General features: G+C 38.0%; 1 protein-coding gene across 1 annotated transcript in view; it reads left to right on the forward strand.

Moving 5' to 3' along the window:
* The first annotated feature begins 10112 nt into the window (after nt 1-10112).
* stox2b (storkhead box 2b) overlaps nt 10113-25581 on the forward strand; it is a 34201-nt gene continuing 18732 nt past the window's right edge. The window contains 1 exon segment of the mRNA XM_043257350.1: nt 10113-11596. Within this exon segment, the coding sequence (XP_043113285.1) occupies nt 11431-11596 (166 nt within the window). The 5' untranslated portion in view covers nt 10113-11430.

Raw genomic sequence — 25581 nt, forward strand, 5'->3', positions numbered from 1 at the left:
TGTTGCGGATGGAGCGGAAGAAAAGGCTGCACGGTAGGGAGAAGCTGGGAAGCTTGAGGACGCCTGGCAGGTGGAGGCTAACGTGATCTTAATCGCGTTGGCGAAAGGATAGTCACTCGCGTTAGTTTTCTGCCTCTGGCGAAGCCGCGCTCGCTTGAAGTTCCGGCGGGCGTTAGCGTGCTTGCTCAGCGGAGTCGTGGAGGGCTCGGTGTCCTCGATTTCGTAGGTTTCTGGCGATTGGTCTTGTTCGGACATGCTGGATACCATGCTCGGAAACGAGATATCGAGGTAAGAAGCTTTGTGCGAATTTATAGTAGGCTTCTCTTGCTCTGGTTGGATAATTGCGTGATTAGGAAACGAGAAGCCAGCCGCGTTAATTATCAGTGCGTGTTCCTCCGAAATTTGTTTATAGCTAAACATCATATTTCAAACATTTCGAATGCTACTTGTTTCTGCAGTCTGTCTTGGGCATTTAAATGTCTGGATACAGCATTTAGCAGTTTCCAAGAAAATATCCGCCATGCCTCATAAAATTCATAGACTAACATAATTCAGCCGGTTAGACGACGGAGTATTGAATCACTTCTCCAGCGATTGAAAACAAAATCATCAGGTTTTCATTATTCCTGCAATTTTGTGCCTGAATAAGGAGCAGACTGTCTTTTTATAATGATGATTATGCACTAATGACTATCACAACAATGATAGAATCTGTAGCCTGGATTCATGCCCTCATTAAATAAAATAATGTATATAAAAAGCTTTCCAGCTTGTTGGAACACACCCTAGCCATACACACCGTGTGTGAGAGAAAGATGTCTTGTTATTCTTGCTGATTAAAGCATTGATTGCAACTATTTTTAAATGTTCAGGTTGCCAGTTTGCTGCAGGGTGTTGGCAAATCTCTCACCATCCATCACCTGGATAAGAAACAATGCAGCAAATGAGTGGCTCACTTGAAATAATGCACATTTTGTCTTTTCTTTTCTCCTTCTTGTCGTTCAAACTCTAAACGATTGTCTTTCTGTAGAGAATTGCAAAGGGAGACGATAGGCAGCTTGTTTAAGCTGCTCTTTTCCACAAAAAGAGCGAAGATGATACATAAAAAAAGCATGACAGTTGTCCGTATGACTTGTGAGCTATATGGAAAATATTTTTGCATACAAATGTACGCCACCATTCAATATGTTTTGGGTCAATATGTTCTTATATCTTAATATTATCTATCAGTTGAATCCTGAATCATGATTTCCACCAAAATATGAAGCGGCACAACTTTGTTTAACACTGATAATAAGAAGAAATGTTTATTCGAGCAGCAAATCAGCATGTTAGTATAGTTTCTGAAGGACCGTGTGACACTGAAGACTGGAGTAATGTTCAGCATAACAGGACTAAATTAACAAGATTTCACAATATTACTGTTTTTGTGACCAAATAAATGCATCTTTGGTGAGCTCAAGCACTTTTCAATAGTGTTAAATGATAATCTCACAAATCTCAGTCGCGACCATGCAGATTTTTTATCTGCAGCAATGTGAAGGAAAACTAATTCTGCAATTTCTAAACTCTGTGTAACACATTTTTTGTGTTTCTTTGAAGAAAGAAAATAATACATGGTCAAAACAACACGAGGGTAAGTAAATGATGATAAAATGTTCATTTTAGGGTGACCTATTCCTTTAATTCCTTAAATACCCCGTCAAGTCTATCACGTAATGAAGATATGTATGCCTCTGCTATTGCTTACTGAAGCCCATTTTAGGCAATATAAAACATTTTCTCACTTTTTAAGCATTTGCACATGTCTAAACTGTATTTTTATGAAACTGAGCCGTGTTGTTTTAAATCGGAGCCTAAAAAAGGCTTTATTTTCTTTAATTTTATTCTATTCTGCCATGATAGTGTGTTTCCAAACTACACACAGCTGAGCTGAAATTGCTCTATTCCAGAATGTCTGCCGTGAGTTACAACAAAGCAGGGACTCCTAAATCAACCCTGGATGCGAATCTGGCCCTGGACCCCGGGAATAAATTACTCAAATATTATATTGCTCAAATCACGATGAAGTTTCCTCTCCGGGCTACGAGCCAATGCCCATGTGCTTCACCGCTGTGGAAACAGAGAGCTGAATGAAAGAAGTAGAGATTTCAAAGTATCAGTCACCGTATCTCAGACGATTCTGACTGTTGATGAACAATACGAGAGAAAGGCAGGACTCTCGTTTAAGTTTGTTGGACGTGACTCGGTTTGGCCTCGCCGAACGTATGGTGCTCTCATTAAGACTTCTACGATAAAACTTTCGCCGCTGCGCTCATTGCTAAACCATGATTAGCCTTGGCGAGAAGCGCTACGGGGCCCTCAGAGAGACATGGCATATATTAATGCCAGCCAAGTGCTTAACTTAACGCCACGGTGCCATGGAGAGGGTTTGGACCAAATCGCTTTACAATCAGACCATGAAAGTAGGGCTCTGTATGTTTGAAGCCAGAATACATCGATTCTATGGTGTTGATTATGAGCGTGCAACTCAAACAAAGAAGTTGCGGTCATCTCGCGGCTGCGAAATGGCAGGAGGGCAATAGAGATATCTGTTCCCGCTCGTTCCCGGTGCCTTTGAAGAGCAGAGGGGTTTCCCTTTAATTGCTTGGATTTCAATCTACTTCACATGATGGATTCTGTTTGAAACGGCTGCGTCGAGCTCCCTAATGAAGCAGCGAGCGGCGCTCAGTGGCAGGCTGCCTGACTGAAGCTGTCGTTCGTGCGCGGGCGACCTAGTTGCATAAATTCAGTGCCGCCTCTGAGCAAGAGTTCGAACGGAGTTCACCGCCACTTTCACAGCTATTGATCTCGCAGGATGATCGATGTCCCATTTATTTGTCATGTTGTGCGTGTGTATATATATATTTTTTAACCAGGCTTCAAGTATTCTCTGAAACATACTTGGAAATTATAGTTCTGTTTTGGGTTTAGCAACACTGAAATGTTTTTAAGAAGGATGTGATGTTTGTACTAACATGTAAAAATGGCAAAAAAGGAAGATGCCTCACAAAAGCTGTGGAGCAAATGCCAAATATCTGTCTATTTCTGGTCCTATTGTAGTACCGTTATGACTTTTTTTGCATTATGACATTATTTTTGAGAATTAAAAGGATAGTCCACCCAAAAAATTTAACTTCTGTTGCCTTTAATTCACTCAATTTGTTCCAAACCTGCATGAGTTGCTTTCCTCTGTGTTTACTTCTGTATATTAAAAAATACAGTGAAAGTCAGTTTGACTATGAATATTCTTCAATATATCATCTATTGTGTAGAAACATGATAGGACAAGTGATGACAGAATTTTTATTTTTGGGTGAACTAAGCATCTAAAATCAGAAAATTAGATAATAAAAAAAAATAATAAAATTGATAATTAGATATTTTTATTGTATGGTAGCAATTAAATCCTTAATTCTGACCCTCAAATCAATTTTTGAGGAATTTTTGAGGCCTTGAGGAACACTCCACCCAAAAGCTGAAATTTTCTTATCATTAACCGGTCATTGTTTACCGGCCAGCTCCAAAATATATTTTGAGAAAAGGTTGATTTTGTCTTGTTCGGGATTTTTATCCCTAAAATGGACATTAATGGTCTCCAGATTCGTTCTTCAAAATATCTACTTTGTTTTTCACAAAAGAAAGGCAGTCATGCAGGTTTGTAATCATACGAGGGTGAGTAAATGATGACAGTATCCCTTTAAATCTTGTGACCTAATATGCAGACTTATTATAGGCCTAAAATGCAAAAATGCATCTGTAGCCTAGGAGATGACAACAAACAAACCTGAGTGCTTGCATCTGTCAAAAAAGTTTGGTTATGTGTGTCTACACCAGACACGAGTGAAACTAGATCGCTCCCATTACAATCAACAGAGCCGTCCAAACTGGAAGCGGCTGTTCAGCTGGCGGTGGCTTTTTTTCTATTTTTGATGTAGCAGCTACTTTATTTCATCTGTCAGAACCAGAGTGACTTTATTTACATATGAATTGATTGCTTTGTATTATAGTCGTTTTATTTATATATGTACGCACATTTTATAAACAAATTTCAAGTGTAAAGAAAAATGATTTCTGATTTTAATTAAGTACATTTTTATTGCACATGACAACAGCGATAAAACAGTATTATTTTTTAATCTGTATAACTGTAACCAATTTCTTCATGCAAAATGTAACTTCTCATTTTTATATTTAGATTTAGGGCTCAACAAACCTGCCAGGCAGCTTCATTTCTCTTCGTTAAAGCCGTGTTTTTGTAATAGACCAGGCTGTTGAAAGATGAAGAACAGGATTACAGATAGCGTTTGTGTGCGGTTTTAGGGAGTGATGGTGATAAAAGTTTCCTCAGAAGACCAGAACGCAGGGATGGCCAAACAAATGTCAGAATGCCAAGATGTATGTGATGTGGCAAGGTCTTCCGAAGCTTTTTTTAGGCTTGGAAAAAGGAAACGGTCATGTTCTAATGTGCGCAGCTTGACTTAATATAGGGCATGTATCATATGAAAATTAGATTAAAGAGTTTGGGGTGTTTGCAGAGCGTGTGTATATGGGTGAAAGGAAAAACATCAAGGGTCAATGTAAGGGCCATGTAGAAACAGAATACGTAGGTCTTAAAGGCATAGTAGATAAAATATTTTTAAAGACTGACATTTTATCAGTAACTTTGGGGGAAATGAAAATGGCTTTAAATTGGTCAAGCCATTTTAAACCCACTAACGCAATCACACAGACCTAATGTACTTTAAGCACCATGCCATTTGAAACCACCTTTAGCCCTTTGCTCTTTAATCTGTACAATATGATCACATTATTTCACATCCAGAACTTTTAAACACATCAATCTGCCATCCCTTGAGAAACGCAGAACTGTCTAGAACGGTGAGAACGTTGAGCTCAGGTACCTAATGAATGTTGAAGTTCCTCCTGTATGGTTTAGAGTTGGACAGAGGCCATGGAGTTGTGGTTTGGCAGAGGTCATTCCGCGCTGGCTATTTATTTCACGGAGGGCTATAATTGCTCATTTTTACTGAAATTAGGCTGCAGCAGGAGGAGTCCAGAGGCCTGGCCTCGTTGGCAGCACTTTGGCGTTGGCGCTTTCCTCTCAGGGCATTCACATGGAGAGCTCGGTTCGCATGCAACATCCACGTGTATTGCATATTGTCAAATTCATAAGGGTTACCCCACCCCAAAATGAAAAGTTTGTCATTAATCTCTTAGCCCCATGTCGTTCAAAAGCCGTAAAAGCTTTGTTCATCTTCTGAACGCAGCCTCAAAACAAGGATGTATACTCGACGCAGAAGAACGCACACGGGTTACGTTCAGCGGAAACTCTTTAAAACGGCACTACTGGGACACAGAAGTATTCTCGTCCCTTCATATAATACAAGTTGAACCACTGATGTTAGATGGATTATTTTGATGATGTCTTTTGTACTTTTCTCAAGTTTATGATTCAGATAAAAATGACAAAATAATAATAATGTACTCGTAGCGTCACAGTAGTCATGACTTCTCAGTGACCTGTAACTTAAATGTTTTGGATGAACTAGGGAGGCAACCTTTTATTTACATAAAAATAATTTATTTCAAAAGAGTATAAACTTTTTTTTGGCTCCTTTAAGGACTTATATTTTGATATATGAGGGAAAGAACACATTCTGTTTAAATAACACTGCATTTTTCAGAAGTATGTCCTCAGACCAACTTTATAATCCAAAACATTCAGTCTGTGTTGGTAGAATCAAGAGCAGCATGCTTTTCCCATCTTGTCTTCATAATACACACCACATCTTACATGGACTCTTGTAAACAGACATTACTGCGGATTGTTTCTGGTCAGATTGAGTAGGGTCACTAATGGAGATGGTTCTAGATCTGTGTTTTTCTATCAAGTTATATATTCCCATGCACATTTTAATACACACGAGAACCGGTCTGAAGGTAAGCAGGGTTTCTTTATGGAAGCTGATTGGTTGCATTTTATTTTATCAGAATAGCAATTTAAATGAAAAGTTTATAGTATGTATGCATATGTGTGTGTGTGTGTGTGTGTGTGTGTGTGTGTGTGTGTGCATGCATGTTTTTTTTCCAGTGTTGTCAAAAGCAGATCGTAAATCAGGCTGAAGACAACCAAACTAGCTGAACATTTTACAGATGCATTAAAAGAAGCAGACCTCTGGCGTTTTTGGTGATATTGAGCGGGTTTCTTCCACACCAGTGGACATGTACCCATTTCAGCTCATGAGCACTTTACTAATGAGCTGATGAGCTACTGAATCAGGTGCCACGTGAATACAGGTTAGATAAGGAAACATGTCAAAGACACGACACGGCAGAGCGGTATGTTAGCAATTTCAGTAATTGATAGCAGAAGCAGTGAATCTTTTGCCACACATAAATTAATCATAATAATCATTTAAAAAAATTAAAGGGCATTATTATAAGTAACGCCGTTTTAAAATTAGCCACTATTAATGTAAAACCACGTTTAAGGTATTTCTAAAACTAAATTTCCATACAAAAATTAATGTAATAGCAGTGAGTAGTTTTCTTTTTTCGTGTTAATTTTTTTATTCTGTTATTGACATTGATTTATAGCATTTTTGCTGTTGAAATCCCTAGTCCGAACACATGATGTACATGTGACTGCATGTTCAGACTGGTGTAAAATAAGAGGCAGCTTCTTAGTTTCAACACGCTAATTCCTATAGTCGAGAAGCCAGCTTGTGTAATTGTTTCACTACTATGGCGAATTTAAGAGTTATTTGTGGTATTTTTGGAGGTGGAATAGCCTAAATATGGGCAAACAGAGCTGTCTGTAGCTTGGAGCTCTTTCTGACACTCACTAATGTAGGCGTGTTTGGGATTGTTTGGCGTGGGAGTATCAGCGGTGTGTTTCTTACAGTATGGGGCGCTGCGAGGAGGGAGACGGAGATTGTGATGATCCTGGAAGAAAAGAGGGTGAGAGAGAAAGAAAACAGTATGGTTTGAAAGCGGGGGGCAGGGTTGGTAATTCAGAACACGTTTTTCTCATGCATGGGGGGGTTCTGAGCTTCATGGATTAAAAAAACCTGCAGCCTAGCATAAGTGTGGGATCAGTCACACAGAGACGACAGGAACAAGCTGACAGTGGCTTGAGAGAAACCATAACATTGTCTAGAAAGGAAGAAAGACACTTTAGATGGCTTTTCGTTACTGCACACTCAGTCCGAAATTCTCATCTGAAAATCACGTTACGTTACATTAAAAAATAAATACGACCACAAAACAATTCAGATCAGGGTTGATTTTTTTTGCGTTTTAGCAGCTGAATAAGAATAAGAATAAGAATATCACAGTATCAAGTCTAGTAACAAAAATAAACAAAAACAAACAAAAAAATATTCATTTGGAGATTATTTTATGATTGTTTAAAATATGAGGGAAAAAACATGTTTAAAGTTTCAGTTTAAACCCTGAATTTGATGTTTAACAACAAACGTATTTTGAATATACTGATATTTTATCACTTGTTTGCTGTCTAAATGCACTCTTTTGTCAAATATGATGGCAAATGTTGTTTTCTCCAGTCTTTAGTCTCACACGATTCTTCAGAAATCATAATATGCTGATATTGCCCAAAAACATTTCTGGTTGTCATACATTTTGAAAACTATTGTGCTGCTTAAGATTTTAGGGGGACCATGATACATTTTGGATTCAGGATTCTTTGTAAATTAAAAAAAATGTCTTTATAGTTTCTTGTGATTACTTGAATACTCTACTAAGTGTTAACTTCTCAAATAATTTACCAAACTTTTAAATGGTGTGTAAGTGATTTTTTTTTATATATATATATATATATATATATATATATATATATATATATATATATATATATATATATATATACATATATATATACACACACACATCACTGACATTATCAATTATCATCATTTTGAACAATTTGTTGTTTTAAGCCTGTCCCCTCTGACCCGCCACCCCGTGTACTAACACCCTCTAAGGGTCACACTGTCAGCTTTCTCTGGAAGGAAACACGTGTGCTTCATGAGCCCTCATCTGCATTTCTGACATCCCTGACATAACGCAACCAAAAATATGAACCACAACAGAGCCAGGAAAAGTTAACTGTATTCTTATTATAATTTTGAGATTACCAGATTAGGAGGAATGAAGCTTTAGGATTTTGCAATGCATGAAATGACAGCAGAGGGTTTCCCAGTGAAACTGTCATGCCAAGATGTTCAGACAGTGGAACGTTTTTATTGGCCGAGTCATGAACAGTTGGTGTTGCAATCGATCAGAGAATGTTAAATGCAAATTCTCAAAGATACGGGCAGATTTGTATTGCGTTCAACCTTTTCATTTTCTTGGAGTCAAACCCATGACCTCAGTGTTGCTAGCACCATGCTCAATATCCAACTAGATAAAACTAGCCACAGTGGATACGTTGTCTTCCTCAAAACTGTCCAGACCTCATGGAAAGTTGTAAAGTGCATTTGCCAAGACTCCTGCAAAGTCTGTACTAGCGAGCCAAGGTTGCATTTGACCTACAGCAGGTTTCTGCTCTCCATGAGTCTATAGTGTTCCATTAAGAGCTGTGTAACCCAACACCCTCTGCCTGCAAAGCATCAGTGCTCAACCAAACCATTTGCGAAGCTCGAAAGACACCATTTAGTTCATCATAAATGCTTAGACATTATTTGTTCCATTCTTTGAATAAATTACCTTCCTCCTATTGTTTCCATTCAGGAAACGCTGATGCCAATTTGTTCGCAGCAAGCCGTGGGCACAGATTGTTGATATTAATGAGAAAGATATTGGAAGACTGCTTTATTATGGATGGATGACCTTTGATCTGTGGCTTATTGGAAAAACATTAGTTTCTCGCTGCTCATTTGGCCGGACAGAGAGGGAGTCCTCCCTCTGATTAATGACCTGCCCTGCGGAGGTGAACGAGTCAGAAAGACAGAGCAGCCTTGTTAAATACAGTTTGTTGAAAAGTAGAGTCAAATTATACTGGACAAAATGGAAAAACATCTCACACACAGAGTGTCTTCAAGAGATCCTGTTTAAAATGGTATTTAGGGTGGGAACCTGTGGACTTTTAGAAAAAAACTTTTACTTGTCTAATTTGTGCGCTAACAATTTGCAGTAGTAGACACAATTGGAAAAATGTAGAAAAATGTTACCTTAAAGGGTACAGCTTGGGGTAGTGCCCTCAAATGTACACTTTATGTAGTATGGATTCTTTTGAAATATATAAGGTACAAATGTGTGGTAAGTAACTTTTTGTCGATTGACAGCTCAAAAATTTTTTCACTAATTTTGGATGGCTGATTCAAATCACTACTTTGTTAAAAGTTTCAAGTTAAGTAAACATTTTACCATGTTTTTGTAGTTTTTATTTTTTATGAATTGTAATTTTTGCTTTAAAAAGCAATTTATATAACGTATTGCATAATTTTACAAAAATACAGCTTGGTCGGAAATGATGTGCCATAATTTTCTGCTTACCAAAGATGTGAACAGAATGGATGGATTTTTATTTTTTCATATTAAATGCCACATTTTCATCTGAAACTTGCTGGTGTGGCAAAAAAACTATTTTCATCACCATTAATAGTAGTTCAAAAATTAATTTCAATAATCGTTTAAATAAAGGTTTTGGCATGTGAAATGGAAAAGGAAATGCTATTAATATATATAATATATATATATGTGTGTGAGTGTATATACTCCTTAATTTTCCTTCTTTTGTGTATCTTTGTGACTGTTGTATTTCCAACTCTGACTAAATAATGCAATGTGTGTTTCCTGTGCATGAAAGAGAGCGATCCTGTCGCATTCTCTCTCCGTCTGCTGCCACGGAGTGATTGGCTGTGTTCTCAAACAGCTGCGTGATCGTGCTCCTGTCAGGAGAGGTAGGGAGGGATGACAGCGTGACAGAGCGAGAGAGAGAGAAAGGGAGGGCGGGAGAGATCTCCATTCACCCTTCCACGCTGCTCCCCGAACCCCCTTTTTCCTGCTCGCGCTGCCGTGGAGGGATCTCTTTAATTGCATTCCAGAGGAATTTCTCGTGCAGCTGGTGCTTCAACTGATGGGAGCGAGTGGGAATTGTGAATGACTCTGCCTGGAGGAAGAAGGGATTTTCGGTGAAAAAAGCCAAGAAGAAGAGAGAGAAAATAAGTTCTTTTGGAAAAGGCACTGCAAGCCTCAACTCTTTTGTCATCCGTCTCTTGCAGATAAGGGACTCCTCGTCCTCATTTCTCACGCGCTCTTTACTGCGACGGTTCGACTGTCTGGGGAGCTCGCGAGGCAGCGTATGTAAATAAAGCTCAGGGTTTCTATAGGCTGGGCCGACTGCCAGAAAGTGAGAACCTTCAGGGCTTTCTCTCGCCGTCTCTTTGTGGCGAGAAGCGCACCCTGACTGGATCAACAAGTCTGAAGACGGACAGCTCCTCAAATCATCAGGCGAAGGCAGGAGCTGCGTGCGCCAGCCTCGCTTTTACGAGCGCTTGGTGCAAGAGAGACAAGTCAGACAACACAGCCTGGAGAAAGACTAGAAGACGGACGGATCTTCACTCAGTACATCAGTGTTTATCTTCTGGACGCGTCAGAAATCTCCAGGTCTTCCAGCGCATCCAAGATTATTATTATTATTATTTTTCTTAAACAGATTGAACTCTTTCCAGAATTGGATTTAAATCATAGATCTCGGAAAAGACTTGGATCTCGTGTCTCCCACATATACACTTTTTGTACTTTCTGCATGATTGAAGGACCCTTGCCCTGCACACGAAGACTTTGTCTCCGTTGGTCTTAAAAGTCTAATTTGTTTTTGGGGGTCTCCTTTGTCTCGAAGGCTCTGCACTAGTGGAGTGAAGCGCGACTGAATCGATCTTTTGTCTGAATCTAGGGTTCTTCTCACGGTGCAGCCCCCCACTCCGACCCCTCTAAAATCCCCTCCTTCCATCTCTCCCACATGAGTCCCCTCGCACCCTTCCTCCCTCCACTCCCACACACCTCCTCGTCTTCCACCCGCATGCCGCTGCGATCGGCGAGCATGTGAGAGTAGTGTGCATGTGTGCATTTGTCGCAGAGTAAGAGTAAGCCAGGATTAGGCGTGTGGAGGGTGATGCGTTGCTGGATGCATCTGCAGTTGACCGATTCAGGACCGGAAGGACCCCAAATCATTCCTAAGGAATTCCTTAACTCGAGCATCTGTGATTGAGTGTGTGCGTGCGTCTCACTGCATGCACTTACATCGGACTGACAGAAGAGGAGAGAGCCGGATAACGACGGTATCCCACCATGTCCGGAGTTTGATCGCGGTGGTGTGATTTCAGAGCTGGTGCCGGCACGCTGCGTTTATCCGGGCTCATCATGAAAAAAACACGCAGCACCACTTTGCGAAGGGCCTGGCCCAGTTCCGAATTCTCGGACAGAGCCTCCGATCGCACGCGGTCACGGAGCGAGAAAGACTACCGGCTCCACAAACATTATCCTAAACACTTCATCTCTCACTGCCCTCGAGGATTCGTGATAACAGGTCAGTTGTCCTTTACGCTTCAATGGCAGAAACAACACTTTGTTAATTTGTGCATCTGATTTTAAAGCCATCCTACATTTTGTGTTTGCTTTGGACGGTTGACTTTCACCAGATTTAGGGCCATGAGATGATTATGTCTGTTGCATTACAGATGCAGGTCAGCTATTTTTAGCATTTGCTCCACACTGTCTGAACATGCTATTATTGTGTGTGCGAGTGTTAGCCGAGTTTTGTTTCATCTGGAGCTTGTGTCAAGCGGCTGCACCACGTTTTAAGAACACCAGTTTTTTGGTATGCAATTTATTTAATAATTTTTTAGAGATGGTTCAATGAGATTGACAAGTTAATCTAGATTTTGTTTATTATTTTAGCATCAGAGATTTACAGGGGATTTAGAGATGCAGTGTTTTGGCATGCTGGTTATATTGTGCTGTTAGAATCTCAGCATGGGAAGCTCTCTGAGATGCTGCATCCATAAATCCATTCTCTTGAAGCAGAACAACTGTCACCATCAAAGCGCAACTTGTGAATTTCACATAATTATTGTCAGACTTCAAGTAGATTTGTGTAATAAAAGTTTATAGCCCACATATTTGTTGAAGATCTGTCAGATATCTTCTAATTCTGTTATTATTTTGTATGTTGGTCCATGTGCACATATATCAGCTAAAATAGATCAAATGTAAAAAAAAAAATCAAACAAACAAAACTACATATTAAGACTATGGCATACTGTGACTTTCTTTTGCACTTTTTCCAACTGCTTCTGAACAAGAATGCGTCCCTTAAGAAATGCCTCTGATCGAGGTCTGGTGGATGTGACCCTAAATCAACCTAATTATACAATGAGTACCTCCACAGGGAATTTCAGTATTTTGATTTCCAGGCCTAGAGAAATCAGGAAAATAATGAAATGGTCTTTAGGAGTTGAATCTAAATTGTTCTAGCTGTAGTAGCACAGCTTTAAAATAATGATTTAAATTATGTAAAACCAAATTTTTTTTAAAAATCCTTATCCAGTATTCACATATAACTGGAAAAATTTAAACTGAAAACTGAAAAAACTGAAACTCAATCTTAATGTCAAAAATATGTGGGATGCTTGTTAGTCAGTCTAAAGGAATTTAAGAGTGACTAGTCATACAGACAACTCACTGACCAGTCGTCTTTGAACATCGACTATGACTTTTTCTTTATCTGTATTCTAAATCTATATTTGCATTTATTAAATGCTGTGCTGAAATCAGATATGCTGGATGTGCTGAGACCTGTTGTCACGAAATGATATTTAAGCTAAGTTGATTACACATGTGCTCGTTTTGTGATACTTTACCCGACCTGTTCAGACCCAGAGGGCAAAATATAACAGGATAAACTGCATCTCATATTTTGATCGGCTAATTAAGGTTTCCTGTTGGATGTCATTATGCCAAATCACTTCAGAGAGATCCCAGACCCAAGCTCAAGGCCTGAAACAACAGAGTGCTCCCATAAAAATAAATACTTTTATTGCCGCTGGGCCAGAACCCCTCGTTACAGCTGCTCTCCTCTACGCTAACAAGAGAATTAAGAGGCGATGACCAAGGATTACCCCATCCCAGTTTGATTAGTCTACGTCCAAGAACAGACGTCTTAGAAGCCAACAATCGGAGGGAACTTGAGCCTGACATGAATGCACCACTGGATGATCCCTTAAAATGTTATGCGGCCCATATTTGGTGTCAGTGGTACGTGAGTTATGGTTGACGTACATGACGGTGCACAGCTCAAATTTACACTGACCTGTGTAAGCGTCTACATTTCATTTTGCTTTACTTGAAGTGAGAGAGACTTGAGGAAAAAAGTGAATGGTAATTGATAAACCGCATTGGTTTGAGGATCATTCATGTTTCCTAGCAACATTGGGTGTCAAAGGTTAAACAATGTGGTCATTGTGGAGTTTGGGTGTCATCTGGGGCGTAAAGCACTAGCGAGCGATTCAATGTGTGGGGCTGTGAAAGTGGGAGGTTCTGTTTTAAAGTTGGTTAAAATGATTGGAAGGCTCTCTCTTGATATATAGGCCTTGTGAATCTCAACTTGATTATAATGTACAGTTCCTTAAAGCAGTCCATCTCCATTGAAGGGATGTAAAGTAATCATTTAGAGAGTTCTCGTGACTGATATCAAAGCACTGGCGTTTGTCTGCTGTTGGTTTGTTGAAGAGGCAGTTCTTTTGTTAATGATTCCTGCAATCAGAAGGAATCATAGAAACAGCTGTGCCTTTCGATCTTAGATTAAAGGCAAATCATATTGTAGCTACTCCAGATTGAAATGGAAGGGTTGCATTTAAATCTACGTTATAACTACGTTTATTGTCTGTATTTGATTATTGGTAAATTACCATTTTAAAGTAACACGGTTAGGAGATTAAGATGAACAGTAGTTTTGCTGTATTCATTTTAAATGAAACTATGTATACAGTTTTACAATTCAAGTTGGGTAAATGTTTAAGCTGTTCATTGTTCATATCTAATGCATGAAAAATGTAAATATGCTGTCATTCATTGATAGGTTTCACTAGGTTCATCAAGACTATGTGCTTAATAAAAATACCCTGCAGTTTTTGGTACTAAACTGGCATATTTTGAGTCTGCTAAATTGGAAGAACTAATTTTGCACTTAATTCAGAAGTAGTGCTGAAGTCCAAATAAATATACTTAAGTATATCATACTGTGCTAAAATGAAGCTATTGCAAGTATACTTTCTTGCATTTAAAGACTGATATTATTCAAAGGTTGTACAGTCCTCATCAAGAAAAAACACTTTTTAGGCGTAATAATGTACGAGCATAGTACTTTTAGCATAGTACTTTAAAATTAATGTATTTTAAATAATTTTCATTTTTACTAGAGGTTCCACAGGTAAATATCATTTTTTTGGTATATTCGCTCTTTTAAACGTACAGTTCTAAACTGTATTTTTTTTCGTTATTCATACGGGAAAGAAATGTCCATGAACTACTGAAATACCATCATCCTATTGTACTTCTTCAGACAAATGTTGGAGGCATTTGCTCCGCAATATTGGTTAAAATCCACGGAAAACCATATGACTCTGAATTCCTTACATGGCTTATGCGATATTTTTAGTGTGGTGGTGTGCTGCCGGTCGAGTGAGTTTGCGGATTGTACAAACCGCCTGACTTCTGCATTCTGTAGTGTTAGTTGGGGGCGGGAAGGTAAAAACTACGAAGTAAAGGTCACACAATTATCTGCATCGTTCGGAGATAAAGTTCGTTGATTCTGAACTTGACCCTGTGTTTTCTTGTCTTTCATTACTCTTCTGCATTTCCAGTAACACATGCCTACCATGGAGTGCTAATTCATGCAGGTCAGCGGGGGAGCCATGGTATGCAATATCCACATGCAAATGGGGTCGGCGGACAAGGCTGATAACTTACAGCTGTACTTGCACACTTTTGTGGGGTTTTAGATTTTCTTATTGATTTGTTTTGACTGGCTCCTCCGTTTAGTCCAATCATATTTTCCGGTGTCCAAAATCTTTGTTCCCCAGTTTAGTGTTTTTCTCGGACAAGGAGTTTTACAACAATCATAGGGAATTTTATGCTGTCATGGGTGAGCTGGGAGAAAGATTTACTGTTATCTTACCTGGCTATCGCTCAGCACAAAATTACACTGACTGACTATAGGGGGCTTTCTGGAGAAGTTCCCAGAGTCATTAGGAAAGTAATGTTAGGGAAGTCTGCATTGGTTTCAAATGTGTAATTAATTGGAGGCAATAAGTAATATGTTTTGGTTGCAGCCTCCGAGAGAAAAATTGTGCTACAGTAAGAGGAAAGATTTGTGCATTGCTAATTTAGGAAAACCTACCATATCTTGTAGCCTAAAATGGAAACTTCTAATGTGATTCAAACCACTACATATCTTGAGACTTTCAGATCCACTTTGGACTCACATACACACGTTCTCTCACTTACAAGAAAAATGTCAGATGTCCGTGTCAGCTTGTGGAGTTTGGAGGGATTCACTTAAATGGTGGCGAAATCCCAGACTTTGTTTCAGTAGATACTTCAAATGGGGCATCTGTTGTGGGATAGACTTTCACCTGCAGTTCCTAAATGGCCTTTGAAGACTTGCATCCCACGCTATTCCAAGATTTTCTAAATTAAGGGACCTTTTTATTGCTTTTAAATTAAAAATGAAACACTGATTTTGTAGCACATGTGGAACTTGGTTCCTTACCATTACAGTATTAAAGATGAATGATTTGTAGACTATTTATTCTAAATAGTTAACTGCCCAGACTTTTTTCATCTTGAAAGCATCTTAATTCCGCAATCAGACTTGACTTTTTGCATATGGTCATTATTTCTAATCTGACCCCACTGGTATCAGACTGGCCGTAGTGTCACTTAATAGCTCTAAAATAAATAACAGCTGGTCCTGCAGTTCAGAGCATACCGACTAATAGTTGGTTGATTTTCTAGATGCGACAAGCTTAGATGTCAGTGAACCATGTGACTGCATTTGACCAATTACCCTTATCAGCCTCTACAGCTCTCTTTTTTTACACACTGTGAAAAATGCTTCTTCAAGAACTACTTGCATATAATCAAGCTAAGCTTTGCTGCATATTATAATAGTGATGTTTTGGCAAAATTTGATTTTTTTCTTCTGAAAGTCCAAGCACTGATATGAGTGAAATGTTTTAATAGAATGAAAAGTATGGTAGCTGTTTTGTTTGTCATATTAGGACATAATGAAAGTTAAATCATTATGGATCAATAGACGTTCAGTATTGATCACAGTAAAAATAAAAAATATCATTGTTTTGCCATAAAACTTCTCCACTAAGAATTGTTTAAGACTTTTTGTGCAACAAACATAACAAGCTGTTGAAGATAAACATTTCCATATTTTTAAATCTTAAGCACTGTTCAAAGTCTCTTTGTCATATGTGTCCCATTACTATCTTGCAAAAATAAAAACATCAGTATGCCTTTAGTTATAATGAATTAATGTATGTTTATTGGGAAGATGCTTCATTGTGTCATTCCCAGTCATTCATCAGATTGGCTTTAGAGACACTGTTATTTACCACAAGCTGCTTTGATTGTTGGAGACTGTTTGAGCTTGATTGTCATTTTGAATGCTTTTTGTTTGTTTTCTGGTACTCTATGCATTTCCTTCCAGACTCTTAGAGAGCAGCTTTGGATGCCATGAAAAGGAGCGCTCCTCTAGCCGTTTGATTGGATGGGAACGCTGAAATATTGGCAAGGCACTCAGAATTGCCATGTACCCACCACACACACACACACTGGAACACACACAGTTGCACACCATGTTTTCATTGTCCATGATTTATTTGGATTCTGAAGATGTCGTGAAGTTCTCAACAGATTCCCTTTCTGGGGGTTTTTCTAATAGTATGAGCGGCTTCGTGTCTAGTGACGGCAGTTCATATTCAGGATATGAAGTTCAATGAATTGTTAAATAAGGGGTTTTCAGACATATTAAGATATTAAGATATCACTTTCTTTTTACCGCTGTCACTTTTAGATTTGGGTTTTTGGGTTGTGAGGTAGTATTTAAATGAATAATAGTAAACATCATTTATACAGCACCTTTCCAAAGTAAATATTTTCTGTTTTCACTAGTACAACAACAATGGTAACACCTTAGTATACGGACCAATTCTCACTTTTAACAAGTTGCTTATTAGCGCGCTTATTATTAACATATAGGCTGTTTATTAGTACTTATAAAGCACATATTCTGCGTGACCATGAGCGTTGCAGGCTTGCTCTGATAACCCAATGCTGTGGATTCTCAATTACGGTAATAAACTTTGTTAAAAGCCTTAAAATCCAGGAAAATGCTATACAGACCTTTACACAGTCCAGAGCAGTCTCTCCCTCTTTCAGATATCTCCATATTGGTCTTTCGCATATTTTTTCCATTCCTTCCTACTCCTATCCTAGACATCACACAGTCTCAGTAAACTGTAAGATGTCAGTGGGCCCCAACTTAGGAGCCTCTGCTAGGTCTCCAGCTAACTTAAAATCTGCTTTGCCGCCAGCCCTATTCATTCTTCTTTTTGTCTTTCAGTTATTACGGAAGCGACTGAAGCGGTTAACCTTGAAGTTTTCAAAGATAGCTTCAGCCTGCTAATGTACTTTCTTTTATTTGTTCACTTTGTTTTGCCTTACTGTAAGTCTTGCGCATTCTTTTAATCTTTTCATTCATCAAGACTACTTTGAAACTCAGTTCAGGCCGTAAATTGCAGATTGTGCGACAAGAATACAGGGATAGAAAGCCGTTTTAACACAAGACAAGGTTGTCATCACCTCCGTTTGAAAAGGGCTGTACAATATCATCCAACGTTTCAAATGAGAGAGCGTTAAACTTCAAACATATCCAGAACTCTTTGTGGTTTTCTCATCTTATTGCTCTGTAAAGAACAGCATTCATTTTGGAGTATGTCATGCTTATTGCCGTTTAAGGGTTCTTGCCATAGGACTGAATGAATGCTGCAGTTCGGTACATGTTCTGGTGAGACCAAGTTAAAAGTTTGACTGGTAATTGGGAGTGTGTTGGAATGGTTGGAAGATTTTTATTTTTAATTTAAGAGTGAGTTTTAATAGGCTTTAGCTTGTTAAAATATAAATATTGTACAGCAAATCTCATGAATGTGCATTTAGCATCAAAATTTGGTTAGCAACGGAGATTTAAAAGGGTTAAATTTTAACATTTTCACTTTGAGCTTGAAAGGTGGTGAGGTGAAAATCTTCGGCCCAGTGTTTCATTTTGTTCAGTCTCAGCTTCGGACACGTTTTTTTACTCTGGTCCATTCCTAGTTTTGCATTTCATTGACATTCATAAGATGCCCTACCGCAGTATTTCAGGTCTTGAATTACATTTGGTCCTGATAAATGTGAAGTTTGTTGTTTATGCGTTGTGTAATGAGGACGTAATTCATATGATGTCAGATTAATTTGAATGAAGATTTATTTACTGAAGATCTGCCTTCCTCTTACACTGAAAGTCTTTTACTGCAGATGTTTCTACTGATGTTTTGGCACCATCGGCAGACAGTGACTGGTTTGATCTTAAGGATTTGTTACTTCAGTAGGCAGGCGAAACCTGCATTTTGTGAGAATGTTTCAGCAGTCGCTCAGCTAGTGCTCACACTGACATACATCACGGTGTTAGAGGTCAACAAGTTTATGTACTGATTTCTTTTGAAGAATAAAATAATACTGTTTCTTAAATGTTTGAAGTCTGTAGCAGAAACCTTCTTTTATTTGATTGTAAATCCAATAAAAACGGTACTATAGATAAACACTGGGACTTGTTAACTGTTAACTATGACTTTTCCCACAATTAATTTGCTTCTTATTAATAGTTAGTAGGTAGTTGTGAAGTTTAGGTATTGATTAGGGATGTAGAATAAGGTCATGTAGAATAAAGCATTAATATTTGTTTAGTTAACCCATATTCTAGAAATACAGAGTGTTTTTATTTAATGGAATGTTCAAAAGAACTGCATTGATTTGAAATAGACATCTTTTGTAACATGAATGTCTTATATAATGTAATATATATATATATATATATATATATATATATATATATATATATATATATATATATATATATATATATATATATATATATATATATACATATATATATATATATGGATGGCTTTGTATGGGTAGATGGATGGATGCAGAAAGGAATGTAGATAAACTAGTTGAGCTCACTAATTGACCAGTCAATTTTCTGACATATAGTTGATTAGTTGACCGTTGTGACCCATGACTAATGTGCCATGACATCCATTGGTGCCTCTGGTCGTGAGGGATGCCCGAACCATCATTATTGGCAATTCTGTCAATATTGGCTTTATCAGATGTTAACAGCATATTGTTATGATTTCCCTACAGTTGTTATGATGCGGTTGCGAATGTATTTACCAGAATCCATCCATCGGATGTTCAACATCAGCAAAAAAAAAAAAAACACTATTGTTTTTGACTGCACTTGACATGTGCACATATGCACACACACTTTTACCTATACGCTCATCATCTCTTTCTGACATGTCGGCTCCCACACATACACTGCGGCATAAAGGATGCAGCAATGCATGCTGGGATACAGAATGAACCCGTTAACCCACCGCGGCCCCTCGGCTGCCTGATGCAAGAATGCCCCCTGTGGAGAAACACACACACGTACCCGCACATTTACCCTAACACACACTCACTTTTTAATGTCTGTTTTTGAATATCTCAATAAATCTTTCATATGCATCCAGGCAGAGGAGACAAATTTGTTCTCAGCTCATATAATTAGTTAATGGGGTTTATTTTAGTGTTTTTCAGTCATGAGATGCAAGACAAAACGTTGATTAAAAAGAGATCAGTACTTTTTTTTCACAAAGATGTGGTAATCTATGAATAGTTTACCCAAAAATGCACGCTTTAAAACAGACTCAAAATGAGTTGAGAATGGATACAGCAGACTATTAGTTAAAAAATTTGCCATACTCTTTCTCATACGAAGCTGTTACAACTTAAAAATGAAAAAAAAAAATAGCATATGAGCAAACACTTTTTTTAAATAATTTTGGATCTTTACAACCACAGCCCAGCATATTCTTCTCAAAAAAAAAAAAAAAAAAAAAAATTTGCCATTTGAACAGTAGGCCTGTTTGTGGTTCACGATAGGAATCCACATGGCTTGAAACGTCAGGATAAGTAAATGATTTCTATATTTGGTCAACTCTTCTTTTGCTGTCAAATGATTAATCACAATTAATTGCATTCAAAATTAATATTTCTGTTTACACAATGTACATGTGTGTGTACTCTGTATATATATTACGTATATATAAAAACACTCACATGCATATATTTGTTTTAAGAGAAATATGATATGATATACATATTAAATATATTTATATATAATATAAATTACATGAAAATACATGTAAATATTTTAAAATATGCACTATATATTATATATACTATTATATAGTATTTATATATGCATAATAAATTACACAGTACACGCACATCTTATGTAAACAAATTGTATGTTTATTTTGTATGTGATTAATCGTGATTAATTGTTTAACGGCACCAAATGTTTTTTCTGTCTCTGTCAGAACTGTCAGATACATATTTAAATCAAGTGGAATGGACACAGAGTGTATCTGCTGGTGTTTGACCTATTTTAAGTGGCGTGTTCGAAACACTGTTTTGCCCTGTGCATTTCAGCATATATTTTTAACCCTCCAGCACACTGGAGAACATTTGTTAAATGATGGATGGAAACCTGCAGCAGCTGTGTGTGTGAGATGCATTCGAGCGTTTATAACTGCAGAGCACGCAGCTCAACACCCTGCTAGTATCTCACGTGCGGCTTGTCTGCGAGGTAGCGGTGTCTAATAGTGGGGAAGCACTATTTTCCCACTCTGAAAACAGCACCTAGGGTCAAAGAATGAATTAGCATTTTCATTCAGACCGACGTTATGAATGACGTCGAACATGAATCGACTTGGGGTTCGTTTTAAAAATGACTCATTTCAGTTATTCATAGTTGACTTTCTTTTGAGAGACAGTTACTTTATACGTAGTGCACATATAGTTTAACATTTTTGCAGGATGTTTTCAGTCATTTTCATGATTTTAAATAAAATGTGCAATATCGTACGCGCAACTTTACTTGCTTTGCTTTGTATTTCGTTGATATGTAGAATAACTAGAGTGAACCAAATACCCAAATCGTCATCAGAGATATGGAGCACTAGCGCAGAGATTAGTGTGCTTTATAATCCAGAACTCCATGTAGAGCGACACGAGTCAAATCCTCAGTTGTGTCCAGCATCGGAGCTGAATCTGCTCTTGCAGTTATTATCTGAGCCACGCATTACAGCTCAGGGACAAGTTATACTAGTATCTCATTAGTATGATTCACAGTGTTTACTTTAAGGAGTTAACCTTTTGACAGAATCCGTTTGGAATCAAGAGGCTTTTGCACAACTAAGCATCACTTTTGCTTAAGATATAAATGTAAAAAGTGATTTTTAATTTTTTTTTTTAAATCACGCATCTTAAGTTTATTCCTGCTGGAACTGCTTTCCATGCATTTAAAATAAAGTTTATTTAAAATGACATTTGTTAAACTTTCAGGGTGCGCGCACTGCAGTGATCCATTCTTTGAGAGGAAGTGTGTGTTTTAAAGAGAAACTGCGTTATTACTTCTTGTTGGTTTTCTCTATTGTTTGGGGCATATCAGAGTGTCTTTTTGGTAAGCGATCTGTTTTAATGGTGAGAGGACAATGTAAACACTTCTCACACGTTCGTACACACACCTTTTCCGAGTGTTTGCACAACACTGGTGGAGTCAAGTGTCATATCCTCAGGGTCATGCAGCAGTATAGTGATATTACTCTAGCAAGCACAAGCACAAAAGAGCCTGAAAACCTGTACATCACTCTATATATTTTATTTATAATATTAAATAGTATCATAATTTTACCTTGAAATGATGTAGTAATACCATTAATATTTTTTTATATTTTAGTTTTAATTTTAAACATCTGCATTGTTTAAATTCATTGCTGAAATGTATTTATTTGAATTGCATTTATCATTTTCCCCTTGTATAATTTAATATATAAAATCTATAGCAGATTATACAGCTTTCTTTTTTCAGTTTTTACTATATGCGTGTATAATTCAGCCCGTTATATTAAGAAAGAGACATAATCAAAAATCCACATCATGTAGGATGAGTCTTTTATATTTTTGTGCTTTCCCAGATGAGAAATATCGTACATTGTTAGTTTACAGTTTTTTTGAGTACAAATACGGCGTCAGAGCTAAACTGAAATCCAGTTTTTTTTGGTCTTTAGTATCTAACCAGTGTATTTGTTCAGTCGAGTTTGTTTGTTTAACGTTGCCATAGTAGTCGTTCTGTGAATGGGTTTCATTTGAAAGACAAATCAGCCAACGGAAGCCCCTTCTGCACTGTGGGGTATTGGCAATAGAGCTGTAATCATTCACAACAAAACCTCCCCTTGCCAATAGGATCATTCGGTCACCTCGATTTATGTATTACATTTAAATCTTAGGGCCGATTTCGATGTTTTCAGCTTCAATTGCATCACAGATGTAGTACTGTAGCGATCTGTAGAGGGTATGTGGAGGGCAGTCATATTTTGAGCTAGAATTCGTTTTCTTTGATGTCTCCCCTTGAGGAGAGCCATGAAACCAAGTCTCTCTTTTTTTTTTTTTTTTTTTTTTTTTTTTTTGCGGAAGACGTGCCAAACAGTCTGAGCTTCTGTTTTCTAAGAGACTCACATCTCATTCATTTAAGTTTTGTCGTGATTGAAGTCAGGCAGATCCATGGGGCATAAACATGCCGCCACACGAATTTGAGTGGAGTTGCAGAAAAATGCCGCCTGACAGCTTTTGGATGTTTTGATCCATCCCGGAGACGAGACGCAAGACTGAAGTAGCCAAAAATGGAATTCTTTCAGATCTGCGGCAGGAATTGCTTTCAACTTCACTATCTTGCCTTTCTGCTACCACCATCTAGTGTTACAACCATAACAGCAACAGGGCTACTGTTCGGATGGTATTAGTGATTCAAGGTGTAATGCGTTACAAAAGTGATGAATGAGCTTCTGTTACACTTGAGGAAATCGGCGTGTGGCTTATTTAGAATTGTCTCAGCACATTTAGCTGGGATTTGAGATCATTTGAACGAAAAACGGGCGCTTGACCTTTGTGTAGATGCATAGGGGAGAGTTTAATTAGGTCTATTGAAAATGTTTTGGTTTTTTTGGCCTAAGCGTGCACACTTTTTGGTACCTTTTAATAAAACAACTTTGTCATTATTTAGTCCCACCCCTCTCACACGTGTTATAGGCTAAGATGATTTATTGTGGCATCTGGTCACTCCTATTAGATATCCTGACACAACATACCGGAGTGACAACTGTCATGGGGTTTGTGTGTGTGTGAGTGTTTGCCTCTATTTTTTAAGCAACTGTGCATTTTTCCCTTTATTTTTTAGTGCATACAATGTGTATATTTCTGTATTTATTTAGTTTTATATAAAATTCAAGAAAATAAGGATTGGTAAGCAATTTTTGGGGTGGTTTTTTTTTTTGTTTTTGGCAAAATGATGTCCCTTGAGGCTTTGTTTATTTGATCAAAAATATGTTATATGTGTAAATAAAAAAAATACAAATATTGCAAAATAGTATTACAATAACAACTATGTTTAACTAATAATATTAACTGTTCTCTGCTTTATTGTATTTTAAAATATAATTTATTCATGTGATTTAAATCATTACTTCGGTCTTCAGTGTCACACGATTCTTCAAAAATCATAATAATAATAATAATAACATTTCTTTTTATTTCAACGTTGAAGACAGCTGAACTGCTTAGTAATTTTGTGGCATTTGCGATACCTTTTTCTTTAAAAGTATGAATAAAACAACATTTGTTTGAAAGAAATAAATTGTAACATTGTATATGCCTTTTTATATTCACTTTGGATCAATTTAATATATCATTGCTAAATACAATTAATAATTAAAATGATTATTTTATGTAATAATTTTATATAAATTATATTTTTATAAATAATCATTTTAAATAGTATAATTTTACTGACAGATTTGTTTGTTTATTTGCATTTTTCTTTAGTTTTTATTAGAATTTTGCAGATATTTAGGATTACAAAACTTGAAAAAATCCCTATAGCTACAAGTGATAATATCGCTACGTGCCTTAAAAGAAACCACTAAAAAGCTTTTTTTTTTTTTTAAATTATATTCTTTCCCATTAAAATTTCAAATGAGCCTGTTTGGAAAAAATGACATTTATTTTCCATTTTCCATTAAATAGTGATTTACCGTGGTTGATCGCGAGTTATTTATCCACAATGTGATTAACGATTCCTCCTATAGGGATCCTGTCAGTCAGCCCTGGGAACCTGAATTCATTTCAGAGGCCAACAGCATGAGACAGCAGATCCTCTGTGTCTCTGAATAAAGCCTGAGCCTTTTGTGATCGCCCATGTGTCCTTTAAGAGACACCCCTCCCCCTCTCCCAGCGATAACCCCTTCCCCCTCTCTCCGTCCCGCTCCTCCTCTCACCCCCTCGCCACATTAACAGCTACCATGACGATACACACTCTCCGTTTGCCTTCAGATGGAAGTGACGTCGGATTCGGGATCGTGATGCGTGATGTCATCCGACTGCGTGCGCTTGTGTGGAGAAAAGCATGAACCCCCACATATACACATCCAATTCATAGGAATGACTGCATTCGGCCCGAGCCCTTTAATTATTTATGAGCAGAATGTGGGAAAAATCTGTGGAAGCTGAAGCTGAGCATCGGGAAGGAGGGAGAAAATACGGCTAGCGGATGAACAAGGTACGTTCAACAGGGATGCGTTACCATAACAACCTTCTCCGAAAGGGCCGCCCACTAGACTGTGTCAGTGGGCATTCCTGGGAGTGAGCAAGTGTTGTAAGGACCCCCCCACCTCCCCAAAAAAAAAAAAAAACACAGTGCAAGCTCAGCCCCAATGTGATTGGTCACACCTCCCCTCTCTTTGTGTGGACCAGAGCATGCTGGGTAAGACCCTGGAGTGAATGCTCATTTGTCTGTGGAAGGCTCTCGGAAGGATCCCAAAGTCTGCTTGGATTTTAGGAGCTGGAGCCGCACGGAATAAACCAAGGTAGAGCTTGATCTTCTTCTCTCTTTCATCGCAGGCGCGGCTGTGTTTCTGTCGCACTTTCGTCTGCACGCCGTAATTAGGCTGCGTGCCGTGGCGTTGTCAGAATGAATCACAAAAGAGGGGGTGGGGTTGATCGGGAGGTGTTTGGACAAAGAGCCCAAGCTGTGGGGGGATTGTTTACTACGGCGGCGTCAGGCGTGAGCGCGTC

This window comes from Puntigrus tetrazona, chromosome 14 (assembly GCF_018831695.1).
Source record: "Puntigrus tetrazona isolate hp1 chromosome 14, ASM1883169v1, whole genome shotgun sequence".
Classification (NCBI taxonomy): Eukaryota; Metazoa; Chordata; class Actinopteri; order Cypriniformes; family Cyprinidae; genus Puntigrus; species Puntigrus tetrazona.